Source organism: Ostrea edulis, chromosome 5 (genome assembly GCF_947568905.1).
Source record: "Ostrea edulis chromosome 5, xbOstEdul1.1, whole genome shotgun sequence".
Lineage (NCBI taxonomy): Eukaryota > Metazoa > Mollusca > Bivalvia > Ostreida > Ostreidae > Ostrea > Ostrea edulis.
The window spans coordinates 84817395-84845024 of NC_079168.1; the positions used below are offsets into that span (position 1 = coordinate 84817395).

A 27630-nucleotide genomic window follows, 5' to 3' on the forward strand; every position below is an offset into this window, starting at 1 on the left:
AGAAAATTAAAAGCGAGTATTTTTATTTTGCGAGTGATGTCTCTCGAGAAATTACGCGATAATAAATTCATCGTGTATGTTTAGGGATCTACAGTAATTGCTTTTGTCAGTATGTTGGTTGGTAGACTGCTCAATATCTTCATTGAACCATTCACTTTATTGTAAGGATATTTCATATGTGGGTTGGTTATGAGTACAAAAGGACTCCTATTGATTTCAGGTCAAGGTCAAAGTTCAAGGGTCAATTCACTCTTGACATAGAAAGATACTGTCTGCTCAATATCTTGAGAACCCTTTGCTTGACAGACATCAAACTTGGTACACTGGTACATCCTAAGGAGTAGATGACCCCTATTAATTTCATGGTCAAGGGTCAAACTGGACATAGGAATATACTGTCTGTTCAATATCTTGAGAACCCTTAATTTGCTTGACAGACGATTCAAAAGGGGGAAAGAACAAAATATAGATTATGACTCGGGAAGGTTTGAAAGAAATGTTATATAAAACCTTATTTGTGTCCTTCTAATGGTCACAAGAAAATTCAGTTAAAAGCTGCAAATGTTGACAGTTGCTGCATGTATATGATTAGTACATATTTATGCCTATGTTAACAACTTTGTGTGTATACAACCCATGGTTGTCGGTATGGTACGCTGTGTCAGATATTAGCAGCGTAGTATGTACTATAGTCATGATACTTTTACAGAGCTACCTGGACCAGTTTTAGTCCAATGTTTTGGTAGGTATGAGGGACAAATGTAGGTTGCCAGAACAACAATTACATATATAGTCAGATGATTAGTATGCTAGTCACAGAATAATAGTCATTCAATCGGGCACCCTCTGTACTTTGCTAATTGTCTAAGAAAACTAACATGTATAGTAAAACTAATGATGATAGTCATTTATGTGTGATAGATGTTACTATTAATCATGTAGGACATGTTATACGTACTAATGTTAGACAATCAGCTTAAACTTCTGTCTGCACTAACTGCTGTTCACCATTTGTTGTAGATTCTGCAGGTCTATGTTGTGTACTTTCGTTTGTGAGCTTTTGTAACATTGCTTTCGATATGCTGATTAAATTCTTGTGTACCATCACTGTTTCTGATTAAAAGTTAATAGTTAATACACAGCTATATTTTATGCCATACAAATAGATATTGTTTCTCAATCTTCAAAGTCATTGATTTGAAATAACACTGAAAAACTGAGCACCAAACTTTTGTTTTAACGCATATTTTTCTGTGTGCATTTTAAATATTAATTCATGTCGCCATTTGATGAATGGTTAGTTGCACAATTCCACAATCATGATGTGTTATTGCGGTGCCTGAGTAATATACGTTTGACCTATTGTTATCCATGTTTTGACTGTCATCATGTGTAGCTGCAGACCTGTAGCTCTCTGGTCTATCCCAATATTTTCCCAAAGAGCTACAGATCTGCAACTATACCACGTTATGCATTATATGTTCTTAGATCACATGAGTCACTCAGGTGACCTATTACAATTGGTCTGTGTCCGTCGTCGTCATTTAACAATTGAACATTTTAACTTCTTGATAATTACCATTCCATTTCCTTTCAAATATGATATGTCGAAGCATCTTTGGGACATGGGGGAAATAATTGTAAATTTCAGGACTATCCTGCACCCCGGGGGCTTAGGAGTGGGGCAAAAATGGACCAATTTTCAAAAATCTTCTCTACAACTGCAACTGAGAAAAGCTAAATGCATAGTCATATAGAGCAGGGAGGCCTCTACCAAAATTGTAAATTGCATGATCCCCAGGGTAGAGGTTCTGACTGCAATGTGGAGTCAAAAAATGGTTTATAATGTTTTAAAGTGTAAAACATTTAAATACATTTAATATCTTCTATAATGCTATAATTGATGCTGAATTGAAATTAAATGGACATTTAGAAGCAGCAGGGAGTCCTTTACCAATATTGTAAATTTCATGAGTCCAGGGGTAGGGTTTTGGTTCCAGGGTGGGGCAAAAATTATTGTAATGATTATTGTCTTTCTCATTTGAAATACTTTCTCTAATTTTGCTGACAGTGTATAAAAACTAAACACATATTTAGGAAAAGTGGAAAAGGATATCCATGTACCATATATACTGTGAATTTTACAACCCTAGGGTTTTGACTTTATTGTGGGTCCAAAATAGTCATATGGTATTGATGTAACATCTTTCATCAGTATGGTACTTTTGGGGGCATTTGTGTTTTAAGAACACGTCTTGTTTTATAGTTGCTGAATATTAGAATTTATAAGCTTAGATATGCAGAGCAGGAATTTTTTTTCTAGATTTCATAGCCCTTGGCACTGTAGTGATATTTTTAACTAATACTCAGGTGACTGATGAGGCCTGTGGGCCTCTTGTGTATTTTCAACTTTATCTATTGAACATAATGAAACCAATAATGTAACGAAATTTTTGGGAAGGGAATTATAAATTGTAAATTAAATCTCAAAATGCCTTCCTCCTAGGATGCTGGACTGAATTTGCTAAACATATAGCATTTCTGAACATCAATTTAAGTAGAGAAACTTTTTAAAAACATTATACAGATATAAAATATTGTCATTACCAGTTCTTTAATTCTCTATCAGATTTTGATATTACAAATATACACTACCAATATGAATTATCAGGTCTGTAGTTCCGTGACAGATTTTAACACTACCAATATGAATTACCAGGTCTTTATAGTTCTGTGACAGATTTTAACACTACCAATATGAATTACCAGGTCTTTATAGTTCTGTGACAGATTTTAACACTACCAATATGAATTACCAGGTCTGTAGTTCTGTGACAGATTTTAACACTACCAATATGAATTACCAAGTCTGTAGTTCTGTGACAGATTTTAACACTACCAATATGAATTACCAGGTCTATAGTTCTGTGACAGATTTTAACACTACCAATATGAATTACCAGGTCTTTATAGTTCTGTGACAGATTTTAACACTACCAATATGAATTACCAGGTCTTTATAAATCTGTGACAGATTTTAACACTACCAATATGAATTACCAGGTCTATAGTTCTGTGACAGATTTTAACACTACCAATATGAATTACCAGGTCTGTAGTTCTGTGACAGATTTTAACACTACCAATATGAATTACCAGGTCTGTAGTTCTGTGACAGATTTTAACACTACCAATATGAATTACCAGGTCTGTAGTTCTGTGACAGATTTTAACACTACCAATATGAATTACCAGGTCTTTATAGTTCTGTGACAGATTTTAACACTACCAATATGAATTACCAGGTCCAGTTCATCAGCAGCAGTGGCTGCTTTTGCTGCAGCAACAGCTGGATCAGTCAACTCCCAGGACCAACAACCAGCACAAGGTCGTCTGCAGCAGGTCTCCGTGGCGACTAACAGCCAGCAGACGGCTCAGCAGAAACATTCACAATCTTCACCTCGCTTCTTAACATCAGGTAGAAGTATATTTATAGAAAACATAATTAAAATACTTAGCATCAGGTAGAAGTATATATGTAGAAATTATAATTACTAAGATACTCTAACTTAACTATTGACAATGTAATAAAGGTGTTCTAACTTTGTCATTACTAATAATATTAACATACAGGGGGAAAAATTATTTTGATATGTTCTTGGAGTTGGTTAAAATATGTTATCAATTAAGGAGAAATGATACATTGTCATTATGGCTGACATCCTGTTGAAACTTGAATCAAAAGATAGATACATGCAAAGTCCTTTTGAATCCAATTGCCTGTAGCTAGATAACTCAGTAGGTTAACGTGTCGACTGTTGATCTGTAGTTTTTGCATTCAGGTCTAGTAGCAGGAGTTTTTAAACCCCCCAACCCCCAAAATTACTTTCTGCTAAAACTGCATTTTTGAACTAAATGAGATATTTGAAAATTTTCAGTTTCAAAATATCATTGTCCATTTCCTCCACTTTCCATATCAGATTTCTCTGGTGTGTTGTTATGTCTTCCCTTCCCAGAAGGGGACATATTGTTTTAGTGTGAATTCTTCCACTTCTCATAAAAAGTTTGTCCAGGCCATAACTTTTTAGCTTACCTGAGCTGAAAGCTCAAGTGATCTTTTCTAATCGCCTGTTGTCCGTCTGTAAACTTTTTACATTTTCAACTTCTCTTCTCCAGAACCACTGGGCCAATTTCAACCACACTTGGTCAAAAGCATTCTTGGGTGAATTGCTTTCAATTTTGTTCAAATGAAGGGCGATGTCCCTTTCAAAGGGGAGATAATCATGAAAATGCAAAAATAGGGTGGGGTCATTTAAAAATATTCTTCTCAAGAACCACTGAGCCAGAAAAGCTGAGATCTACATGAAAGCTTCCTGACACAGTGCAAATTCAAGTTTGTTCAAATCATGGCCGCTGGGGGTTGGATAGGACCACAATAGAGATCAAAGTTTTACATGCGAATATATAGGAAAAATATTTAAATATGAGCCATTGTGATTCAGGTGAGCAATGTGGCCCATGGGCCTCTTGTTTATCTTTTGACATAGGCCTATGATATTTGGTATGTGGGTATACCATGAGAAAATTGTGTTGTGTGCCATTTTTGATGACCTTTGACCTTGAACTTTTATGTAAATGTCAGATAATAGAAATTTTTTGGACATTTTTGTTGGCCGAACCATAATTTTTTTTGTCTTTTGACATAGACCTTTAATATTTTGTATGTATGTATACCATGATAAGACAGTTTGTCACGTGCCATATTTTCTGACCTTGACCTTTTATGTAAAGGTCAAATAATAGAATTATTGGAGCATTTTCTTTTGTTTGGACCATAACTTTTTTATCTTTTGACATAGGCCTTTGATATATGTTATGTTGGTAAGTTTGATTTACTATCATATGTTCACAACACTGTTCCTTGTTTGAAGCACATATATATACATATAGGGAAATGTTATGTACCATATAAGTCTTAATTTTCCACTTTTAAGATGATCCCTAAAAATTGGAGAGACGTCAGTTTTAGTGTGCTAAAACAATTCTTCCTAGTTTCTTCTTAGAAAGATACCAATGTAGATATCCTCATGAAATATTTAAAGAATAATACGCAGCTCTTAGAATTTAATTTCAATAGAAAGATATGTAGCGCTGATTGCTGGTTTTTATATGGAGGATATTAGGAAAATTTTTGGTTGTTATATAGTTTTTTTGTACCATCAGAACAATCAAGTCGAGTGGGAAAGAAACGGGAATCAGTGATAAGCACTGCTGCAACAATGAGGGTCCTTAACATCATCAAACATTGGGTGTCTAAACATCAGCAGGTAATGAAAATATTGTCAGCAGTCTGAAAAGTGTAAAGGTGTGGTGGTAGAAAATAAATGTTTTAGATGCAAGTCCTTTTGTATTTTCTGATGGATGTTGATTCTTTCACATGCACTTGTTGTCAGGATTTTGAGTGTGATAAGGAGCTAAAAGCGGCAGTTGTGGACATGCTGCAGGAAATGGCCTGTAACACAATGCTGAACCCTGCAGAGCACAAGGTATATACTAACAGTCAGTACTAAAGTAAAACATGGTTACAGTGAATACACCTATAATGAAATTACATTTACAGTGAAACACGGTTACACCAAACACACCTACAATGAAATCACACTTACAGTAAAACATTTTTTACAGCAAACATGCCTATAATGAATTTACACTTACAGTAAAACACGGTTACAGCAAACACACTTATAATGAATTTACATTTACAGTAAAACACGGTTACAGCAAACACACTTATAATGAATTTACATTTACAGTAAAACACGGTAACAGCAAACACACTTATAATGAATTTACACTTACAGTAAAATACGGTTACAGCAAATATGCCTATAATGAATTTACACTTACAGTAAAACATTTTTTACAGCAAACATGCCTATAATGAATTTACACTTAGAGTAAAACATGGTTACAGCAAACATGCCTATAATGAATTTACACTTACAGTAAAACATGGTTACAGCAAACATGCCTATAATGAATTTACACTTACAGTAAAACACGGTTACAGAGAACACACTTATAATGAATTCACACTCACAGCGAAGTGATTTTTATACCCTGTAGTTTTAATATATCTTATAAATTTATTGGATATAATGAAATATGTTTATAAGGAATTAAATTGTTCATCCCCAGGATTTCACTATAACCTTGTTTTACTGTTGTTAATGCCAAGAGTTCAACTTTTATTGTTAAACAGGCATTAACAGGATTCCAACTTCGACTAAATACCTTAGGGGCCAAGTGGGCCCCCTGAATAAGAAATCCTGTTAGCCCACATGAAATTTTATGCCTCGTTCACACGGATGCGCATTAAATTTTACTTCGCATCAAATTTGATGCGAAGTAAAACAATGCGCATTAAATTAATTCGAATTAAATAGCGTTCACACGGCGGTAATATTTAATGCGAAGTAAACTAATGCGCATTAAATTCGTATGCATCTCTATTAAGGGGTGCGCGAAAGAAATTAAAGAATAGACTATGTTATTGAAAATTATTTTTATAGATATTTTAATGAATATTGTGTAGATCTATACAGAATTCTTTGTTCAAAACACTATATAGGCCTACATGTAGCATACTACATGTTTACAATTTAGGCCTACATACATAATTCTGATCTACACATAAGGAGTTTTTTGTCGTGTTTATTTATATGTTCCCAAGAAATTACTTGTTATTTCCTCCGACAACCAGCATTCAATCTAGACAATCTATTGTTTCTTCATGGGCCCAATTTTAAAATTTTGGAACGTCTTTTTCACCATTCCGCTGACTACTGTTATGACATAATTTTTAATTACTAATACGTATTATAAGTCTAATGTGACGTCATATGGTATAAAAATTAACAATGAGCGGCATATGTTTTAAAAAATGTAAAAAAGAAAATCATATTATCACTATTTTAAAACATTGTTGTCGTATTTAAAAACAATTCCTTCCACATGTATTACTCAGTATGCCTATGCAGAGCACAGATTTACGTCTGACGTTATCTAATGACATGCTGTTTGTACATGTTTTTAGTGATTATTATCATTTTGCTTAGTTTTTCGTACAAAACTAACATTAATATATATAGCTGACCATGGGTATGATGCATGTGACCCAAATTGACCATTACGCATGCGTCTACATTTAATTCGAATTAGCTTTGCTTAGCGTTCACACGGAGCTATGCGAAGTAAATTTAATTCGCATTAAATCGCGACGTCAATTTTAATTCGAAGTAAACTAATGCGCATGAAAATCTCCGTGTGAACGCGGTTCAGATTTAATTCGTATTAACTTACGTTTAATGCAAATTAAATTCTTCGTGTGAACGAGGCATTAGTAGCCCACACATATCATGAAATTAAATAACATGGGTTTATTTTACAAGAAAAAAGAAGTATCAGGTCACATTGCAATTTATTTAAAAAATTAAAATATCAATATTTAAATTCTGTTTCCTTCGCTGCAATTCTTTTAAATACCTCTCTCATTTCGTCAGCCTAGCAAAAATATTGGAGTTCATGGACTCTATGGTCTTCGCAGTGTCTGACTTTAACACACGTTTCTTCAGACTTTTTATGTGATTTCAAAATTTCTCAGCTTTACGATGCTGTCAAGTTTATAACTTGGGAAAACTGTCACAATGATTGGACCTTTCGTGTCATGTTTTGTACACACAGCACGTCATCCCCTTTTCGCCGTCATCGAGCCATATTCTCCCCTTCTTTCCACTTTGGTAAAGCAGACGTTTTCTTTTCGTTTGAAGTAACCCTTGCGTTGTTCAACTTCTGGTTTAAATACATTTTGGAAGGTTTGATACCCCAGGAATGTCTCGCCAAGTGGCAAAACCTCAACCGGAAATTGAACTTCAATTATAATACGACTTGGATCGGTCGGAAAGAAAAATGTTGATCAGACAATTACGGTCACCAAGTGGGCGACGAGAACTGGGTGCCCATGCACAAGCAAAGTTTAGTCGCCAATGCGAGTGGGCTAGCAGGAATTTGGAACCCTGATTAACAATAACTTTGGGATAAATGTGAAATTGTTATTTGACATATTTCCTGCCTTGGGTATGCTTTTATGCTGTTTTCATGTTTAAACTGGGTCTTTTAAAAATAGGAGGGTCAACATGTACACTAAATGCAGGAATCCTTTAATGAACTTGTTTTTGTCTTTTTAAACAGGTAGCTTTGTCCCTGCTGAGAACGATAGCAAAGGACTCAGCAGAGCAGAAACACAAGGTGGATCTGGAGAAACTGTTACAAGCACCAGAGGTAGGTCTAAAGCTAGCATTCTATGTCTGTCCATCCTTCTGTCTGTTATAACCACCAGAGGGAGGTCTCAGGCTAGCATTATCTATCTATCTGTCTGTCTGTTAAAACCACCAGAGGGAGGTCTCAGGCTATCTATTCGTCTGTTCCTCTGTCTGTTAAAACCACCAGAGGGAGGTCTCAGGCTAGCACCATCTATCTGTCTCTCCGTCCGTCCTTTTGTCTGTTATAACCACCAGAGGTAGGTCTCAGGCTAGCAGGCTAAGGGTGTTTACCATGTGTAATTGCTCTCTCCATCTTCCACCCACTTATACTGCCTTTCATTCTTCACAATATTTCTGTACATTCTGCCAGTCCCCCCCCCCCTCCACTTTTTGGTGTGTTTTGGTTTCACCATGTCTGTCTGTTTGTCTGTTCATCTGTTATTGAGACAATGAATTGGTTTTCCCTAATTTACCTGAGTATGCCTGTCTAAATTAATAAAAGAAGAAAGAAAAGCATTCATATTCAAAGCTTCAAAGAGCAATACAAGTCACAAAGCCTTGGGGCCCATGGGCTAGCTTATTTCTGCTTTGTGACTAAAGGGATATACTGTGTATATTAAAGCTCATGACTTATTTTTTCACAGCTACCCCCAATAGGAACCATTCACACAGAGGTGGGGTGTGGGGAGGGGAACGGGTGTTCTATGAGGACAGATCTAGTTAAGGGAGAGGGCTAAAATAGTCTGTACCTACTGCCCAATCCTATTCTCTTATTTATGAATAAAATATTGTTTAGATAAAAAAGAAATCTAGTATAGGTCTCTATTCACTGTAGAAAACGGGTATGGTGCACATAAGAAATTTCACAATATATGGGAGATTTCTAGGTCAGAAAAATGCTCATGTCAATTTCACTGCTTTATCCCTTGTTCATTTCAGGTTTCTACAAAGGAAAACTTTGATACTTTGTCAGCAATGGACATTGCAGAGCAGCTGACCTATCTTGACCACAAAATTTTCATCAGCATACGTAGCGAGTAAGCACATTCAGCAAGATCTAAATCATTTCAATTTGAATATAGTTTGTAATTTAAATTTCTTCTAATGAAATGAGAAAGTTTTCATGTATCCTTGTGAAGTACATAATCATATACTCCATGCAATGAGTTGCTCAGGGTATGTTTTTGAATTGAAAATTAAGACATGAACCTTTATTAATGGGTTACAAATTAAGTTTGAGTTTGGGCTTTTTTGACTGATTTTTGAAAGAGTTATAGACCTTGAACAAATTTCAGAGATTTGACAGATTTCCAAAAAGTATTTTGGCTATCCCTGCAGCTATTGAAGTGAAATTTTTTACATAAATGGTTAATACTAATTTTAAAGTTTGAGTCTCCTGTAAGGAATGCCACAAAGCATGGGCCTTTTATGAGCCATTACAGTGATATCTAGTTTAGATCTGCTTTGTAATTTTGACAGGGAGTTACTAGGCCAGGCCTGGATGAAAGGGGAAAAGTCCACCAAAGCTCCTCATGTCTTGTTGGTCAGCAAACGATTTAATGAGGTCAGCCGTATGGTTGTATCAGAAATAGTGAAACGCTCTGTGCTTCACGAGCGAGTGGCATGTATAGAGAAGTGGGCGGCCATTGCTGACATCTGTCGATGCATGAACAACTACAATGGTGTTCTCCAGATTTGTGCTGCATTTGTCAACAGTTCCGTGTATCGAATGAAAAAGACGTGGGAGAAAATTCCCAAATCTGTAAGTTGTACCCGTTTCTAAGGTATTTTATCATGAAGACTTTTAAAAGATGGAAGGAGGGAATGTATCTTATAAACCTCTTCAAGAAATGACGCTTTAAAAAAAAAGCAATTAAAATAGATTTTCAACACAAGAAATTGTCCAAAGAGAATATGAAATTAATTTAAAATGGCTCCATTCACAAATTGTCAATGTTTAGCACTGTCATTTGTGAGTGTTTCTCCTGTTAAGACTTGCAGACAAGTAAAATGAAATTATGCAAGATTAAGATTTTTTTCAACTTTGTTTCAGACCAAGCAAACGATAGAGAAGCTGCAGGATTTAGTGTCTTCCAATGGAAGATTCAAAAACATGAGGGATGCACTGCATAGGTAGGCTAAACGTGGGAGCAAATGGTTTGTTTCAAATAAGTATGTTGCCACTCAATAAAAAAACTTACTAGTGTTTATAAAAGAAAAGATTGAAATCAAAATCTTTGGAAGATTAAGCATAGTATCCTGGCCATGGAACTCCAGTCAATCAACCTTTATGTATTGTTCCGTATTATTTTAAGACAAAGATTTTTGATTTTACAGATGTGACCCTCCCTGTATCCCCTACCTCGGCATGTATTTGACAGATTTGTCAATCATTGAGGAAGGCATCCCTGGAAATACTGATGAAGGACTTGTCAACTTCTCAAAAATGAGAACGGTATAAGGCATTGTCATGTGTAACCTATGTGTGTTTGTGTCCAATTTTATTTAGGTTACCTATAGAGTCTTTGAAACAGTAATAAAATTCTAATTTTTATTCCCTACAGATAGCTCATGTGATTAGAGAGATTCGACTTTTTCAACAAACACCTTACAAAATAGAACACATTCCCAGAGTAAGTGGATGAACTTGGTCATTGATATAAAGTCATGTTCCTGTTAATAATAGTGTGATATAATAGATTTATATAGAAATTACATAAAGCATGTCCAAAGTCTGCAATTAGAAGTAGAATTTACCAGAAATGTTTTGCCAAATGTAAAAAAAAAAATTGTGTTTGTTCACAGATGATTGAATAGTTTAATACCAATAAAACCCAAAAGGATTCCTCTCGACCGATTCATAAATGCTTCATCACTAGGACTGTATTTCCAGGCAAAACCAAGAAATCCAACAGATATATTGAAAATATTTTCAGAACTTTCAGAAAGCTTAACAAATTTGAATTTCATTGATAGGTAACTAACTACCTGCTGGACACGAACCGTCTCCTTGACGATGACCAAACATACCGAGCTTCCCTGGAGATCGAACCCAAGCAATCTCGTTTGTCCAATGTCTCACTCAATCCGTCCTGACGGATGAGTTTCTTCGGGACTTCTGTTGGAAACAGTTGAAGGCTTTTGCTGGGAACCACGAATCCCTCTCAAACGACCCATTCCAAACTCTCAGCACTGTGGTTGTCAAGACACCCCATACGTAATGGAGAAAACATCGAAGATTGGATCTAGCTGTTGTCGATTTAGAAAGTTTACATTAAAGCTTTTCAGAATGCATTTTGATTGTTGAATTAAGCCGTGCTTTAACATTCAGCAAGTTTATATGACATCATCTGTTGGTACAAAAACCGGTGACTTTCCAATTATGACTGCAATACCACACTACAGAGCAAAACCCACAAATTTTAGAAGTCTGGATAACGTTCTCCCAGTAACCAGTATTCTGCACTGATCAGCTTAAAAATCACCATGGAAATGCATCTTTGTAAAGCAGAAGGAAAGAGGAATATCCGAGATTTAATATTGACAGCATGTATTGCCATATCTGGGAAAAAGCTAGTTTGTTGTGTTTAAGCAGTGATCTCATTTAAACTTTTGACATTCTGTGCCATGGTGGAGAGACACGGCATCTGTGTGTCTTTGTTAAGGCTGTAGTTAACCTGGTGTTGTCATGTCATTATAGTGGAACTCAATATTCTATTTATATATTTTATATCTATCATAGCTGATGTTGACACTGCATACAAAGAGGAATAAGCTGCTTTTATTGAAAGCAACGCCCAGTCGAATTTGTTTGTTTTTTTAAAGACTCACAGATGTTAAAATGATAAGGGCACTTTGGACTTTTTAATAAGGCACATGAATCTTTTGTGTACATTCACACAGATTTAAGATTGTTTTATTCACATTACAGTGATCTATTCAATGTGAACATGCATCAAGATGAAATTGATTTGATTTTTTTCAGGTAAAAGATATTGTCATAGTAACATAGTTTTTTTCTTATTAAGGAATTAATTATTTTTTTCACTGAATATGAAACTATATTCTGTTGTGGAAGTGTATGTTTTGCCACTGAATTTGAAACTATATTCTCTTGTGGGAGTTTACATTTTGCCACTGAATATGGAACTATTTTCTGTTGTGGAAGTTAACATTCCAGTATTAGGATAGACATGAACCACACATTTGTTGGACCAATCATTTTTTATTATTTACCCACAATTCCTTGTCTCTATTATCTTAGACTGTATGAGAGTTGGTTGTTGTTGATATCAGTGATGGTTTTGTGTATGTGTGTATATACAGTTGAACTTCGGTATTTCGAACATCGATATCTTCAACACCATGGATATGTCGGAGTGAGTTGGAAGCCCCAGTTAAATTTTCTTTATGTATTTTAACCCCAATATCTCTAACCCTCAAATATCTCAATGTTTTTTCTCGGCCCTATTACAAGGTTTGACTGTACATACACACACTCGCCACTGTGATCTCAGTTCATACTTATAGAAAGTAAAGGCAAGAAACAATGATATAGATTATTTGTATTTTCTCTGCATTTAGTGTTACTCAATTGTCTTGAACTGCATTCAATCAAAACAGGCTTGAAATATACATGTGCAAATTATAGATGCTATAAATGTAATTATCATTTAAAGAGATTTTTTTGTTAAACAAGAGATGTAATTTGCATTTGATTCCAAAGAAGTTTTTTTAAATAGAGAATTATTAAAGTGTACAGATTTTTCCTGTTGGTAAATAGCAACTTTTATGAATTTTACTGAATATTGATGCCAAGTTGTAAAAATCACACCATTTAAGAGAAATAGCTGATAAGGGCCAAATTTGGCCCTTAAAATGTGAGAGATTCCAAATTTTATACTTTTCTAACTTCAATACTTTTGGGACAAAACCATAATATTTTACAACCAATTTAGCTATACTTCTTGTAATTTGTCAAGACCATTAAGTGCTACTTTTTTTATTTTAAAAGCATAGAGGAACTTTGTGATGAGATTACTATTTTTACCATTGGCATATCTTTGAAAGATACATGTACTGTAACAATAGAATTTTGTCAACTGCTCTCTGCAGAAAGGAAAATGGTACAAAAATATGCTCTTCTCCATCTTATGTTAGAAAGTCTGGGAAAGTCCAAGTATGAGTTTGATAATATAACCAAATTGAAAGTCAGATTATGGGGCCAAATTAAGCCCCTGTCGTATGTAGTCCTTTGATTCCTATTAGCAATGTAGTGAAATTCAGGTTTTTTTTATCGCTTTGACAATGGCTTATGATGGTAAACATTTAAGAATAATTTTGATCTCTGCTTTTCATTATATATGAAATACCTTTAACTTTGGGGTTTTTTTTGGCATATAACATTTCAATGCTAAGTAGAATTTTGATTATTATAGTCTGGTTGGTTAGATTGTTTAACTGAACATCTTTATTAAGAGACTGTAATGAAGTTGGGAAAGAAGTAGGGACTTTTAAAAGACCAATTTATTCTGGTTCATAAGTCAGAAACTTTTGTCGAATCTAAACGAAAACTTCAATTTGCATAAATTGACAACACAATATCTCAATGTTATGTCATTTGAAATGTTCAAAATTCTAACATTATGTCACACCATCATAGTACCAGAATAATATTTTCCACAATATTGATCACATATTGATTAATAAAATATCTTGATTTCATTTTGGTACTATTATTGGTATTAACTTTCAAATATTAGAGACATTTTTTGCTAATTTTGAAGAAAGACACCAATTTGCAACATGATGAAACATTTTATTTATGTTGATCACCGAAGGAAAGAGTACAGGAAAACATGGTTACAGTGAACACGCTTATAATGAATTCACACTTACAGTAAAACACGGTTACAACAAACACGCTTATAATGAATTCACACTTACAGTAAAACATGGTTACAGAGAACACACTTATAATGAATTCACACTTACATTAAAACATGGTTACAGAGAACACACTTATAATGAATTCACACTTACAGTAAAACACGGTTACAGTGAACACGCTTATAATGAATTCACACTTACAGTAAAACACGGTTACAGAAAACACGCTTATAATGAATTCACACTTACAGTAAAACATGGTTACAGTGAACACACTTATAATGAATTCACACTTACAGTAAAACATGGTTACAGTGAACACACTTATAATGAATTCACACTTACAGTAAAACACGGTTACAGAGAACACACTTATAATGAATTCACACTTACAATAAAACACGGTTACAGTGAACATGCTTATAATGAATTCACACTTACAGTAAAACACGGTTACATCAAACACACTTATAATGAATTCACACTTACAGTAAAACACGGTTACAGAGAACACACTAATAATGAATTCACACTTACAGTAAAACACGGTTACAGAGAACACACTAATAATGAATTCACACTTACAGTAAAACACGGTTACAACAAACACGCTTATAATGAATTCACACTTACAGTAAAACATGGTTACAGTGAACATACTTATAATGAATTCACACTTACAGTAAAACACGGTTACAGAGAACACACTAATAATGAATTCACACTTACAGTAAAACACGGTTACAACAAACACACTTATAATGAATTCACACTTACAGTAAAACACGGTTACATCAAACACATTTTTAATGAATTCATGCTTACAGTAAAACACAGTTACAGAGAACACGCTTATAATGAATTTATACTTACAGTAAAACATGGTTACAGCAAACACACTTATAATGAATTCACACTTGCAGTAAAACACGGTTACAGAGAACACACTTATAATGAATTCACACTTACAGTATAACATGGTTACAGAGAACACGCTTATAATGAATTCACACTTGCAGTGAAACAAGGTTACAGTGAACACTAGCTGCAATAATGTAGCCCAATCCAATTTTTTTTTTATTCTGACGTTTTCGGGATAGGGCTACAATTCCATAGGATCTCCGTAATGGTGCAAAATAATTTTATGAATAACCGATAATAAACTCTGTGTATTAGTCCCAAATGTTGTTTACACCAAAAGGAGTACCAACTTTGTGCTCGGGCATGTCTAATAAAGGTGTTTTTCATTAAATATAATGTACAGCATGCAAAATTCTTCGTCTGCTCCGCCATGCTTGTTATCGCGAGATCTCGTAGGTGGATCTAATGAAAAGCCTAAACATTGACAATCAGCGCGAAAATGTAGTTACTCGAGCCACTTCGACAAAGGAAAGAAAATCATATTGTTGCAGAAAGAATTTACACTCTGCTGTTCGGTTTTTAACTTGATATTAAATTCAAACCTTCTCAATACCGACGAAATAGCTTTCGCCTCCATACTTGTCCATTGATGTAAATACCACCTTATATGGCATATGCAAATGACTTGACAACCGGAAGTTGAAACTTCAGTACATCAAACATGGCGCATAAATATGAATCGAGAAACTGGAATTTATCGAAATTGTTGAAAACGGTAGAATAGAGCCTCACAAATCTAAAGTTGCAGGTTGTAAATTTATATATTGACTAAGAAACATAGAATATCATTTTATTTACGTAAAGAAAGTCAGGAAATGTTTAGAATGAGCGCAAATGTTGCGGGAGTGAATCACTCCCGCATTTGCACCATTACGGAGATCCTAAGGAGTTGTAGCCCTCTCCCTTAAAAAAAAAAAAAATAAAAAAATAAAAATCAGAGAGGGCTACATTATTGCAGCTAAGTGAACACACTTATAATGAATTCACACTTACAGTAGAACATTGTTATAAAAGAATCTGCACTTACAGTGAAACACAGTTACAGCAAACACTCGTATAATGAATTCACGCCTACAGATAAGTGATTTTCATTCCCTGTAGTTTTATAACATGTTGAAAACTTAAATAATTACATTTATAGCGAATCAAAATTCTTCGTCGCCAGCACTTTGCTATAAACATGTTTTACTGTATAATAGGAAATTTACAGTATAATATGAAACCAACATCTTTTAGTTTTCTTGAACAATCGGGGGCCAGTTACAGCCCTTGGCTATCACAGAGATTGGTATTAGACCTTTGTTAACAGCACAAAATTTAGCAAGACTCAAGACAGAACTTAAGAAAGAATTAAAGGATGAAATAAAGACATGGTGCTTCCCGGGAATTATCACAATTTTATACAAGAATGCTACGTATACACATTGGTACAGCACCAGACAATTGCTAGAAATTTCAAAGGGACACTACTAATAGTTTTTGAAATATTTTTTTTATCTTTTTATTGTATTGATGAAAATTAATGAAAGTTAAAACATTTGAACAAAAAATAAAGTTACGTATATTTAGCATAGAATGCATGAAAATTGTATACAACCTTGTTAACTTGATTTGTCATTGTTGTGCTTTTTCTTTAGCCCTTCCGGAAGCAGCCTACAACATGAGTTGAGTGAATGTATCTTTTTTCTATCTGACATGGCAATGTTATTCTCTGAATGTTCCCTGTAAAATGTTACTATATATATACTATTAAATTCTTCCTTTACAAAAACATTGGGTCATACTTCTAGCACAACTAGTTATATAAACTAGGAATTAAGGGAGTGCACCCTAGCTAGAATGAGCAATTCAATGGGATTTGCAATCCAGAACAAATCAAGATTTAAATTAAGAAAATGGTGTGTGATTTTTCCTCTTTTCAGAGGAAATCCCGATTGGCTCAACTTTCTAAAAAGAAAAAAACATGAGACACTTTGGGGTGTTTTCTTTTTTTTTAAACCAGTTTTCCTCCGATTTCTGAGGAACTCAGTTACAGCCCTGAAATTTATATTGCACAATCAAGATTTAAGAAAAGGGCTGATTTGGAAAAGCAGGAATTCCGGATTCTATAAATAAACTCACTACATGGCAGTTGCAAAATAAGTGTTGTACATATGTATCGCCACATTATCCCAATAGAGGCTTGTATACAGTGGAATCTTCATTGACTTTTAGGTTGCCCTTGCCCACGAATTTACATCCCCCCAAACATTAATACAAAATTTAAAGTTTCTGAATAAGCTAGGTATATGTATCTCTAGATAATGATATTTAATAGTCACTCTATTGATTTTAAAAAGACAATATTTGAGTTCTTCATTCTCAAAAAATAGTTAACTGAACACAATTATTATAATGTATATACAATGTAAATATGAGCAGCGTCCCATTGTCATGATTATAATCAAATTAGTATGCGTGTTCCAAAGGTTCGATTTCAAATGGAAACGGACCCTAGTTATTAAAACGGGTAGCAGCTGTTCCTTCGCCAAGTGCTTGAAATTGGAAGTGAAGGGTGGGGTTCTTTCAGACAAGACCATGACGAGTGCCACAAACAATACAGCATTCGCTCGTTGTCTTGATATCTGTTTCCATGTGAGAAAATGTACAGAAAACTATTTGCATCAATCGAGTTGAAATGTAAACCGATTATGTATTTCTCTTAGGTTGTGACAAAACTTCAGGGCAATATCTGTATTCATAATGGAAAAAAAATCTGGAAAACAAAAACAAGGTTTTTCTACTAAGTGATACTACAACTTTGACCTTGAGAAATAATAGGCATCCTCCGCTTGGCATAAGGTGTATGTGTACCAAGTTTGACGGTCTTAAACCAACGATTTGGTCTATCCTGCCTACAAGGTTTTCCTAAAAAGTGATACAACTTCGACCTCTGACCTTAAAGAACAAAGGCGTCCTCCACTTGGCATGAGGAGTATGTGTACTAAGTTTGATGGTCCTAGCCCCAATAGTGCCTACAAGGACCCTGGAAAAACATTTGGCATTTTCCTCTCAAAGTGATTAAATGTACCAAGTTGTAAGTTCAGTATGTATTCTGCCTACAAGGTTTTTCTTGTAACGGATACCTTGACCTAAAGAACCAATTGGCATCTTCCTCTCATCATGGTGGTCAAATGTACCAAGTTAGAAGATGCCCCAAACGGACTGCCAATACCATAATACATCCAGTCTTTGACAGGCATTTAAAATCCAAGGTCCTGTGTCAGTATGCACTGGCATGGAAGTGACCCCAAGATATAATGACCACCTTTTCCCTCATTATCTCCCCTTGAAAGTGGGTGGACCCATTTGAATGAACATAATCATGACAGTTTGAGCGAAAAATTTTCAAATTAATGTTTTGATTGCTTAACTAAGGTATTTCTAATAGTCAAAAAAAAAATTGAATATCGGTTGTTGAGGTATATGCGAGATACAGCTCACAATTCTTTGTTATGTAAACAAGGCTCGTGCCATGTTTTTGTTTACATAGGTTACATATACTAGTAACTGTTTCGTTTAAAGCATATATTTTCAATTTACAAGTTAATTCTGAACACAATTAAATAGTTTTTAGCGTTTGGCACATCTAATTTTGTTTTAAACATGCTGTGTTCTATTAAGCAATCTATATATATGTAAACAAAAATATGACACAAGCTTTCTTTACATAACAAATTGCGAGTGCTGTATCTCACTTATAACTCAACAACTGATATTCAAATTTTGGTTGACCATCAGAAATACTTTAGTTAAGTATTGTAAACAATAAAAATGGAAAAATATAATTTGAAAATTTTCAGCTCAAATCATGTCCATGCCCCTTTAATATTCATCTGTCGCCTTTCAAAAACTTGTTCCCTTGCTTTTATCGGTCACCAGTGTCACAAACAGGCATCCACTGTTTTCCAATTTAAATAATTTTGTACTTTAATTTTAGTTCACTGGACATTGTCCAAATGACCTTGTGTTAGGAAGTGACCTTATTTTGAAATTAGACTAGGTCCTCTCTAAAACACCGCACACAATTCATAACAAAGCCAGTCTGGTTTTCCTTCACATTTATTGTAGAATAAAATGGTCTAGCCACTTGTATAGCACCATAAAAGCTCCGTCAAGAGATGTACTTTAAGAATACAAATTTTGGTATGAATTTGAAATTACCCAGAGTTTTAGACAGCAACTGTCTTCCATTTAAAGCAAAATAAAGTTCCATTCTTTTCTTTGCCCAAAACTATAGCTATTGTTTTGTCAGTCTGCCTGAATTCACAGATACCTGTAAATTAGCATACTTCTAATACACATTTAAAGATCAAAGGACTTGGAACTTAAATTTTGGTTTTTAAACATCAAAAAAAAAAATGGGTGCATACACAATGTATGAAGTAATGAATGAAATATATATCCACGACAATGTTGTAATCCTAAAGAAATTTAAAACAGACAAAGTATCAGAGATCTCCATTCATTACATAAAAAAATCCTTTCGTACATCAGATAAAAGGAATGTTGATTTGAATTTGGTCCCAAACCAATTCATTTAAGGAACAAAAAATTCACCTGTACAGCAGCTTTTATTTGACACGCATAGTTAACCTGAAACAAAACAACTATACCAATTTTGACCTTAAAAAAATGGATTCAAAAGTTTTATCACCACCATAGTTGTTCGCATATATTTTGTTTTAAAATTTGACATCAAGCATGAAATAAAACATTTCTCTAACATCCCATACATTCTAGTTTGCAAAAGGTTTCAAGATTGCATGACATTTTCAGTTTTACAGAAACACCACAGAAGAGAACTTTCACATACAAAATATGAATTTCAAATTATATCGTACTCTTTTGCAAAAAGCACTGGCATACACATATTTAAATAACAATTCCTAAAAAAAAAAAAAAAAAGTATATATACACCTCATAAACAATTGGAATAAGAAATACAAGCTAATGCAGAGATTCTAATCTTGTGGTTCAAGGCCACACAAAGTGTAATAAAAGCTTATTTCTACAGAAAATATTTTCTTATCTGGTGGTAAATACTGATAAATAATGAGATAATTAATGTAAATGACAAGAACCAAAATTTTATTGCACTTCAAATCAGCGAGAATGTGGTGCCACATCCAATGGAATGGTGTCCTGAACACATGCTTCATTTCGTATTCGCCCTGTGCACAGTTACTTCCCTTGACTGTAAAATTTCTTGTTGAGAAGAAAAATGAGCAAGTTGACATTGATCTTTGCATCATTAAAGAGTTCAATGACAGCAACACCTTCATACTGAAGCTGTAACAAATCCTGAAAAAAAGAAACAACCATTCATGTGTATATTAGCATGAGGGGAAAACCTCAGTATTTAATTAACAACATAACAGAAATTCTCTCAAGATTACCACAGAATTGTCCAAATTTCAGATTTCTTCTCGAGAAGACTGGTTCAACTTATGCTATGACATAAGGTAGCCCACTTCCCTTCCTTTAGGATTTGTTGTGTATAAATTTAGATCTCAAAACAAAAGCCTTATAATAAGTTTGTGAAACGCGAAATTTTACCACGACAGCATATTCCTATTACTGTCCATATAACATGGAGAAAGTCTCATCACAAGAAGCACCATTGTGTACAAGGTCTTGTCATAAAGAATCTATATAAACAAGAGGCCCATGATCCACATCGGTCACCTTGGCCCATATCTAAAGATTTTCCCATATACAGTGAAACTTCTCCAAACCGGCCCCTCAGAAAACCGGTTCTCCCTGAATATCGGCCGATTTTCAACGTCCCGGCAGAAATCTTAACATTTCCTTACACAAAAAGTCTTACAAAATCGGCCACCCCTGAAAACCGTACATCGGCCACTTTTTAAAGTACATTTGTTAACAAACGTGTAATTTACCCTTACAATACCGGCCACTTTTTAAAGACAAGAAAATTTTGGCCATAGGTTTATCAAGATCGTCCAGGTGTGGAAATTGACTGACCAACTGGCCAGGTGGGAAATCATCAACCGGAGGTGTGAAAAACACTAGTGGCCTCTTTAATTTCTATTGTTTACCTGTGCTGTCAAGGGTTTTAATTGACACTTAGCTAATCCAAGAGACCCTTCCAAATTCTGTACAACATGTAAAAAACAGTTGGGAACATAATGAATGAATACAGTATCAAATGCCATATTGTTTCACCATACTATCGTATGGATATAAGTGGTAGTTAATAAAGAACAAACCCATGACTGGTAAATGATAATTATTAAAAGATAGATTAATTTTCTTGGTTTCCATAGACTTAAAATTCCAAAGAAATATTCAAATTACAATTTCATATTTACTACTGTACTTTTTAAAAACGTCAAAACAAAATTGTTTGAATGTAAACAAAGTTTTTATAGGTAAGAGGAATTCCAATAATAGGCCTGTGTTTTCTTTATGTATCCTGTTATAGATTTTCAGTTTAAAATTAGATGATTTCAGCAAGAATATTTCTTGTAATTCATAATTACCTTTAGGTACAAGCGGACTAATTTAATCTCCACTGATAATTGATCATAGATCACCAGATCAAAGTGAATAGTACCTACTTTGTGAATATTGAGATAAAACGTCTATAATTGCTAAATTCTTGGTATACCGGCCATCCCTCTAAACCGGCCGTTTTTTCCGGTCCGAGAGCCGGCCGGTTTAGAGAAGTTTCACTGTATATTTGCATGAAAAACTTTGGTCCCTATTGTGGCCCAAACCTACCCCTGGGGACCATGATTTTTACAGACATGATCATATCTGCACTATGTCAGGAAGCTTTCATGTAAATTTTAACTTTCCGGGCCCAGTAATTTTAGAGAAGAAGATTTTTAAATATTTTCCCTATATATTTGTATGTAAAACTTTGATCCCCTATTGTGGCCCCATCCTATCCTTCAGGGCCATGATTTTAACAAACTTCAATCTGCACTAAGTTAGGAAGCTTTCATGTAAATTTCCACTTTCTTGGCTCAGTAGTTTTTGAGAAGATTTGTATGTAAAACTTTGATCCCCCCAGGGCCATGATTTTTCCATCCTTGAATCTGCACTATGTTAGGAAGCTTTCATATAAATTTTTACTTTCCTGGCCCAGTGGTTTTTGAGAAGATTTTTCCTATATATTTGTATGCATAACTTTGATCCCCTATTGTGGCCCCATCCAACCCCCCAACCCCCCAACCCCCGGGAGCCATGATTTTGATGTCCTAACAATCTCACAAAGTGACCACAACTTGATGTCCTAACAATCTCACAAAGAGACCACAACTTGCTACCTGGAAGACTAGATTGATGTTTTTGACATCCATTCCCAGGAATTTTGCTTGGATTTCAAATGTTCCTGGATCAGCAGTTTCTTTGATCTCAAACTGGACATTCTTAAACCTGTGAAATGAAAATAGTGCAATAAAATGTGCTCTCTGCAACATACTATTGATAAAGAAGTTAACACACATTTTACAGCACCTGCTTGGTCTCTGTAATACTATATATTCCTTATTTTATATAAGTACTAAATATGGCGAAATGACTCGCAACCGTCAAATCGTGTAAACATGAATGTGATGTCTGTTAATCAAGAGTACATGTATCTGAACAACAGAAAAACAAGAGGCCCACAGGCCTTATCAGTCACCTGAGTACTAGTGAAAAAGCATCACTACTCCAAAGGGCTATGAAATCTAGAATTTTTTTTTGCTGTTCTGAATATCTAAGCTAAATTCTAATGTTCAGCAACAGTATAATACAAGATGTGTAAAATTACCATTTTTTGTACATCCTTTTCTACTATTCCCAAGTATGCATTTAGATTTTATACAGTATCAGCAAACTTACAGATAAATACTGTATACTAAGTTTGGCCACACCCTGGGGTCAGAACCCCTACCCCAGGAATCATCAAATTTACAATTTTGGTAAAGGACTACCTGCTTCTTCTAAATATCCATTTACTTTCAATTTAGTATCAATAACACTAAAGAAGATGTTATTTAAGTGTTTTACAAATAAACACTATATACCAAGTTTGGCCCAGCCCTGGGGTCAGAACCCCTACCCCGGGGATCATGAAAGTTACAATTTTGGTAGAGGACGCCTCCTGCTCTACATCACTATGCATTTAGTTTTTTTCTTACAAGTGTGTGATTGTAGAGAAGAAGATTTTTAAAAATTGGTCAATTTTTGCCCTGCCCCTAGGGCTCCAGGAGTGCTGGAGTCCTGAAATTTATAATTTATGTCCCACTTGACCCAAAGATGCTTCATGCCAAATATGAAAAGAATTGGACTGGTTGTTATCAAGAAGAAGTTAAAAATGTTCAATTGTTAACGCACCACAACAGACGACAACCAATTGCAATAGGTCACCTGAGTGTGACCTAATAAAAGCGAGTAATTTTATTTTGCATGCAATGCCTCTCACTAAATTACATGTTAATAAATTCCTCGCGTACATTTAGGAATCTACAGCGTATATTTATAAATCTACAGAACATTTTGACTTACTGGTTGGTAATTACTCGATAATAAATTCCTCGCGTATATTGAGAAATCTACAGAACATCTTCACTTACTGGTTGGTAATTACTCGATAATAAATTCCTCACGTATATTGAGAAATCTACAGCTTCTTGACTTACTGGTTGGTTGGTAGTGTCCCGATCTCTAGAATGACTCCTTTCTCGTGAAGCTTGGCTGCACTGTATTTCAAGGTTTCAAAATGCACTTTACGTCCACTCTCTCCTCTTCGGAACAATCCCTTAGACTTCTTGTTACTGAAGAACATTAATTTGCACATCAATCACTTCCTGCAAATTTCAATACTCAAGCACTTCTATTGCAAAATCACCTATTTCATTGGTTGGTAAGGGTCTCGATTTTGTGGTTGCAAGAAGGCATAAGGTGTTGTATTTCACTATTATATTTTCAAAAAGGATCAAATTTTGCTGTTGTGTTCATATCACAAAATCAACCTTCCAAATACAGTATAAGGAGATCTCTTTTTTCTACATACTCAGAATTAATTACACTCCACATAACATGGTCTCGAATCCGAATGATAAAATAATCTATTTTTACACTCCACATAACATGGTCTCGAATCCGAATGATAAAATAATCTATATTTACACTCAACATAACATGGTCTCGAATCCGAATGATAAAATAATCTATTTCTACACTCAACATAACATATAACATGGTCTAGAATCCAAATGATAAAATAACATACTTTCCCCTTTGCTGCAGATTTTCAATGCATTTTTGGACATAGCGATTGTAGTAATCAATCTGGGATTCGTAAAATGCTCGTTTTTCCTGTAAACTCCTCACAGTTTCTCTGACCCTCATCAGCTCATGTTTGCGACTGTTTCTGTATCGCCTCTGATTTCTTATATCCTACAATTCACATAGAGTTGATTAGAAGTCTTACCAGAGCAAATTTTCATCTCCCACACTGCAGTGTAATTCGTCTGAATTGGTTGTTCTGCAGTCAGACATTTTGATGGGTAATCCTTACAAAGACTTCAGCACTAAATTTTGAACTTTGTCCAGTTATTTTTTTAACTACTAATATACAGCAATATTGGTATTAAAATATAATAAAAGTTTTCATTGAAGACTTTGATTGTCACATGAAGTAAGTGAACATAATTTTCAGATGTAAAATAACTTTAAATATGTGTCTCTATTTACCCGACAGTGTCAATGAATGCACAGATTTAATTATTCTATCTCCAATGAAGTTCCCGATACAATTACCTGCTCTGATCACTCCGTACACAATGATTTTCAAATCAATAGACTACACTTTTATCTCTATGGTGCCCCCTTTATGAAGTTGTTGGGAACTGGACAAAATTAGAGGCAATCTAAGTGAAATTAAATATCTGATCATCTCACTTAGATCACTCAGGTTTTTTTTTTTATAGGTATTGATATCAAGGGCCTGGGGTTTTCACATTGGGAAAAAATAGCGACATTTGCTTGAACTTGGGAAATATGTTTCATACATAGAAGTAGGAAAAACACAAACCAGTGCATTAAGATATAAATGGACTCCTTCTGACTTTCAATTAGGCCAAATCTTACCTCATTTAAATAAGCAAAGGCCAAAAAATTAGGTTTATTTAACAATTTTGAATCTAAAATTGTAATCTGTGGGTTTGTAAAGGAAATTTATGAACAATAAGGCTACCCTGCTTTGATTTGTTTTTATTGTTTGGGAACTTTAAAACAAAAATTGGGGAAAATACCTGACAAAAGTGTTATAGCATTGGGAATGGGGCCTTATTTTGGCCCCCTACAGACCGTTAAAAAAAACTGTCGCTACACCACACTTGATAGAACATAACAATATCGTGAAGAAAATTTCAAAAAAATCGCTAAAACGCATCAAAGATGCGTATGGCCAAGTTGCAGTTTCGAAAATTAAGCACGCTTGCATTCACAAAGTAAAAACATGCACCTATTTAATATAGTTTAAAAGTATGAAGCTTTGAATGGCCGCAATAGGTATTTAGTGTGATAATGACCTTGACCTTTGGATTTCAAAAGCAACATGAATCTTGAATGTCATCAGGATTTGAAGTCTGATAAACATACACCAGCAAGTACATGTATAAAAGTTAGAGGCAAGCTCAAATCTACAGTATATAGTGAAAAGAGACCTTGACCTTTGACCTCAAAATAAATAGGAACCTTCCACTTTTGGATGTGATCATGTTATGTAAGTTTCACAAAGATGCCACTAGTAGTATGAAAGATAGAGACTGGACAAGTTCAAATCTATGACATTTAGTGACAGTGACATTGACCTTTCACCTTTTGACCTTAAAATAAATTGGAACCTTTTTCTTTTGGATTTGATCATGTTATGTAAGTCTCACAAAGATTCACCAAAAAGTATGAAAGTTAGAGACTGGACAAGCTAATTGTGGATGCCGCCCATCCACCCGCCCAACTGGACGCCCATCCTTGCCAATTTAAAAGCCAAGATTTGCTACGCAACACAGCTAAAATTTCAATTTTCATTAGAGAGATTTAAATCCCATTTATATAATTCCAACTCTTTGTAAAACTTAAGTCAGATCAAACCTCTAATGTACCTACAACTCACCTGAGCAATCATTTCTCAATGTACCTACAACTCACCTGAGCAATCATTTCTCAATGTACCTACAACTCACCTGAGCAATCATTTCTCAATGTACCTACAACTCACCTGAGCAATCATTTCTCAATGTACCTACAACTCACCTGAGCAATCATTTCTCAATGTACCTACAACTCACCTGAGCGATCATTTCTCAATGTACCTACAACTCACCTGAGCGATCATATTGACTAAATCCTGGTAGCCATTTTTGCGCGTTACCATCTCATTCAGCTCCAAGTTCTGTAAACTTTTCTTGATCTTTGTTTTCATTATACCAAGTGGCATTCTAAAAAACGAATTCTAGAAATACTGAAAACAAATCTGATTTGCTGTCTGAAAACAGATTCATGACCAGTGTAATAATCTTTTCATTTTAAATGTCTACATACAGTTAATTGTAAGTGATTTGTTAATGCTAACAAATATCCATGATTGAGAGACACTACCAGATACGGTTAAGACTACCGGTATGGTTTTTTCCCCACTTTACATTCTGTTTTCCACCCCCACCCCCCACTCGATATAAACTTTTACCCTCATTGTGTTTAATTACATGGTTATCTCTAGTACTGAGATTTCCACTCTCTAATTACACGGTTATCTCTAGAACTAAGATTTCCACTCTCTAATTACACGGTTATCTCTAGAACTGAGATTTCCACTCTCTAATTACACGGTTATCTCTAGAACTGAGATTTCCACTCTCTAATTACACGGTTATCTCTAGAACTAAGATTTCCACTCTCTAATTACACGGTTATCTCTAGAACTGAGATTTCCACTCTCTAATTACACGGTTATCTCTAGAACTGAGATTTCTCTTATAACATATTCCCCAATATAAACTATTACCCTCATTGTTTAACTATAAAGTAATATCTAGTACCATATCAAATCGATTTCCACTGTTTAATTATCTCTTGTCCTATATTACCGAGATTTACACTGTTTAATTATCTCTAGTCCAATATTACCGAGATTTCCCCGTTTCTAGTTCTATTACCATGTATCCCCTGAAATACTTTGTTGTCTGACCAGTCCTCCCTCGCTCTCTTACCGTGTATCCCCTGAAATACTTTGTTGTCTGACCAGTCCTCCCTCGCTGTCCAGTTTCGCTCGCTGGTCCCGCTCATCTCTCTTTTTCACCAGTGCTTGATGCAATTCTTCCTACAAATTTTATTTCCAAAATTTTTAGTAACAGTATAAACATATTATCATTACAGCATGCAAGTCATACACAGTAAGCCCAAATCCATTACCTGTAAAACTGATTTACATTGCATT

At 34.7% G+C, this 27630-nt stretch overlaps 3 protein-coding genes across 17 annotated transcripts in view; 2 read left to right on the top strand and 1 right to left on the bottom strand.

Annotated features, from left to right (window-relative positions):
- The window catches only part of LOC125651600 (ras-specific guanine nucleotide-releasing factor 2-like), a 160199-nt gene extending 140075 nt beyond the window's left edge, over positions 1-20124 (top strand). For 11 of the 14 annotated variants that reach the window (XM_048880268.2, XM_048880266.2, XM_048880267.2 and 8 more), the window contains 11 exons: positions 710-742; positions 3306-3478; positions 5224-5327; positions 5454-5546; positions 8251-8340; positions 9261-9358; positions 9801-10083; positions 10375-10454; positions 10659-10776; positions 10886-10954; positions 11298-20124. In XM_048880268.2, the coding sequence (XP_048736225.1) occupies positions 710-742; positions 3306-3478; positions 5224-5327; positions 5454-5546; positions 8251-8340; positions 9261-9358; positions 9801-10083; positions 10375-10454; positions 10659-10776; positions 10886-10954; positions 11298-11417 (1261 nt within the window). In that variant the 3' untranslated portion in view covers positions 11418-20124. The remainder of the gene's footprint in view (positions 1-709; positions 743-3305; positions 3479-5223; positions 5328-5453; positions 5547-8250; positions 8341-9260; positions 9359-9800; positions 10084-10374; positions 10455-10658; positions 10777-10885; positions 10955-11297) is intronic. The other 3 variants (XM_056166545.1, XM_056166549.1, XM_056166553.1) reach the window with 1 other exon arrangement.
- On the top strand, positions 11465-20124 carry LOC130055103 (uncharacterized). Its single transcript, XM_056166588.1, has 2 exons — positions 11465-15243; positions 16093-20124. The coding sequence occupies exon 1, from the start codon at positions 14146-14148 to the stop codon at positions 15184-15186; it is 1041 nt and encodes a 346-aa protein (XP_056022563.1). The 5' UTR covers positions 11465-14145; the 3' UTR covers positions 15187-15243; positions 16093-20124.
- LOC125651598 (ras GTPase-activating-like protein IQGAP1) overlaps positions 19217-27630 on the bottom strand; it is a 71810-nt gene continuing 63396 nt past the window's right edge. For both annotated transcript variants that reach the window (XM_056166542.1, XM_056166541.1), the window contains 6 exons: positions 27404-27513; positions 26518-26632; positions 24421-24587; positions 23828-23962; positions 22469-22577; positions 19217-20474 (listed from right to left, as the gene is read on the bottom strand). In XM_056166542.1, coding sequence (XP_056022517.1) covers positions 20355-20474; positions 22469-22577; positions 23828-23962; positions 24421-24587; positions 26518-26632; positions 27404-27513 — 756 coding nt within the window. In that variant the 3' untranslated portion in view covers positions 19217-20354. The remainder of the gene's footprint in view (positions 20475-22468; positions 22578-23827; positions 23963-24420; positions 24588-26517; positions 26633-27403; positions 27514-27630) is intronic.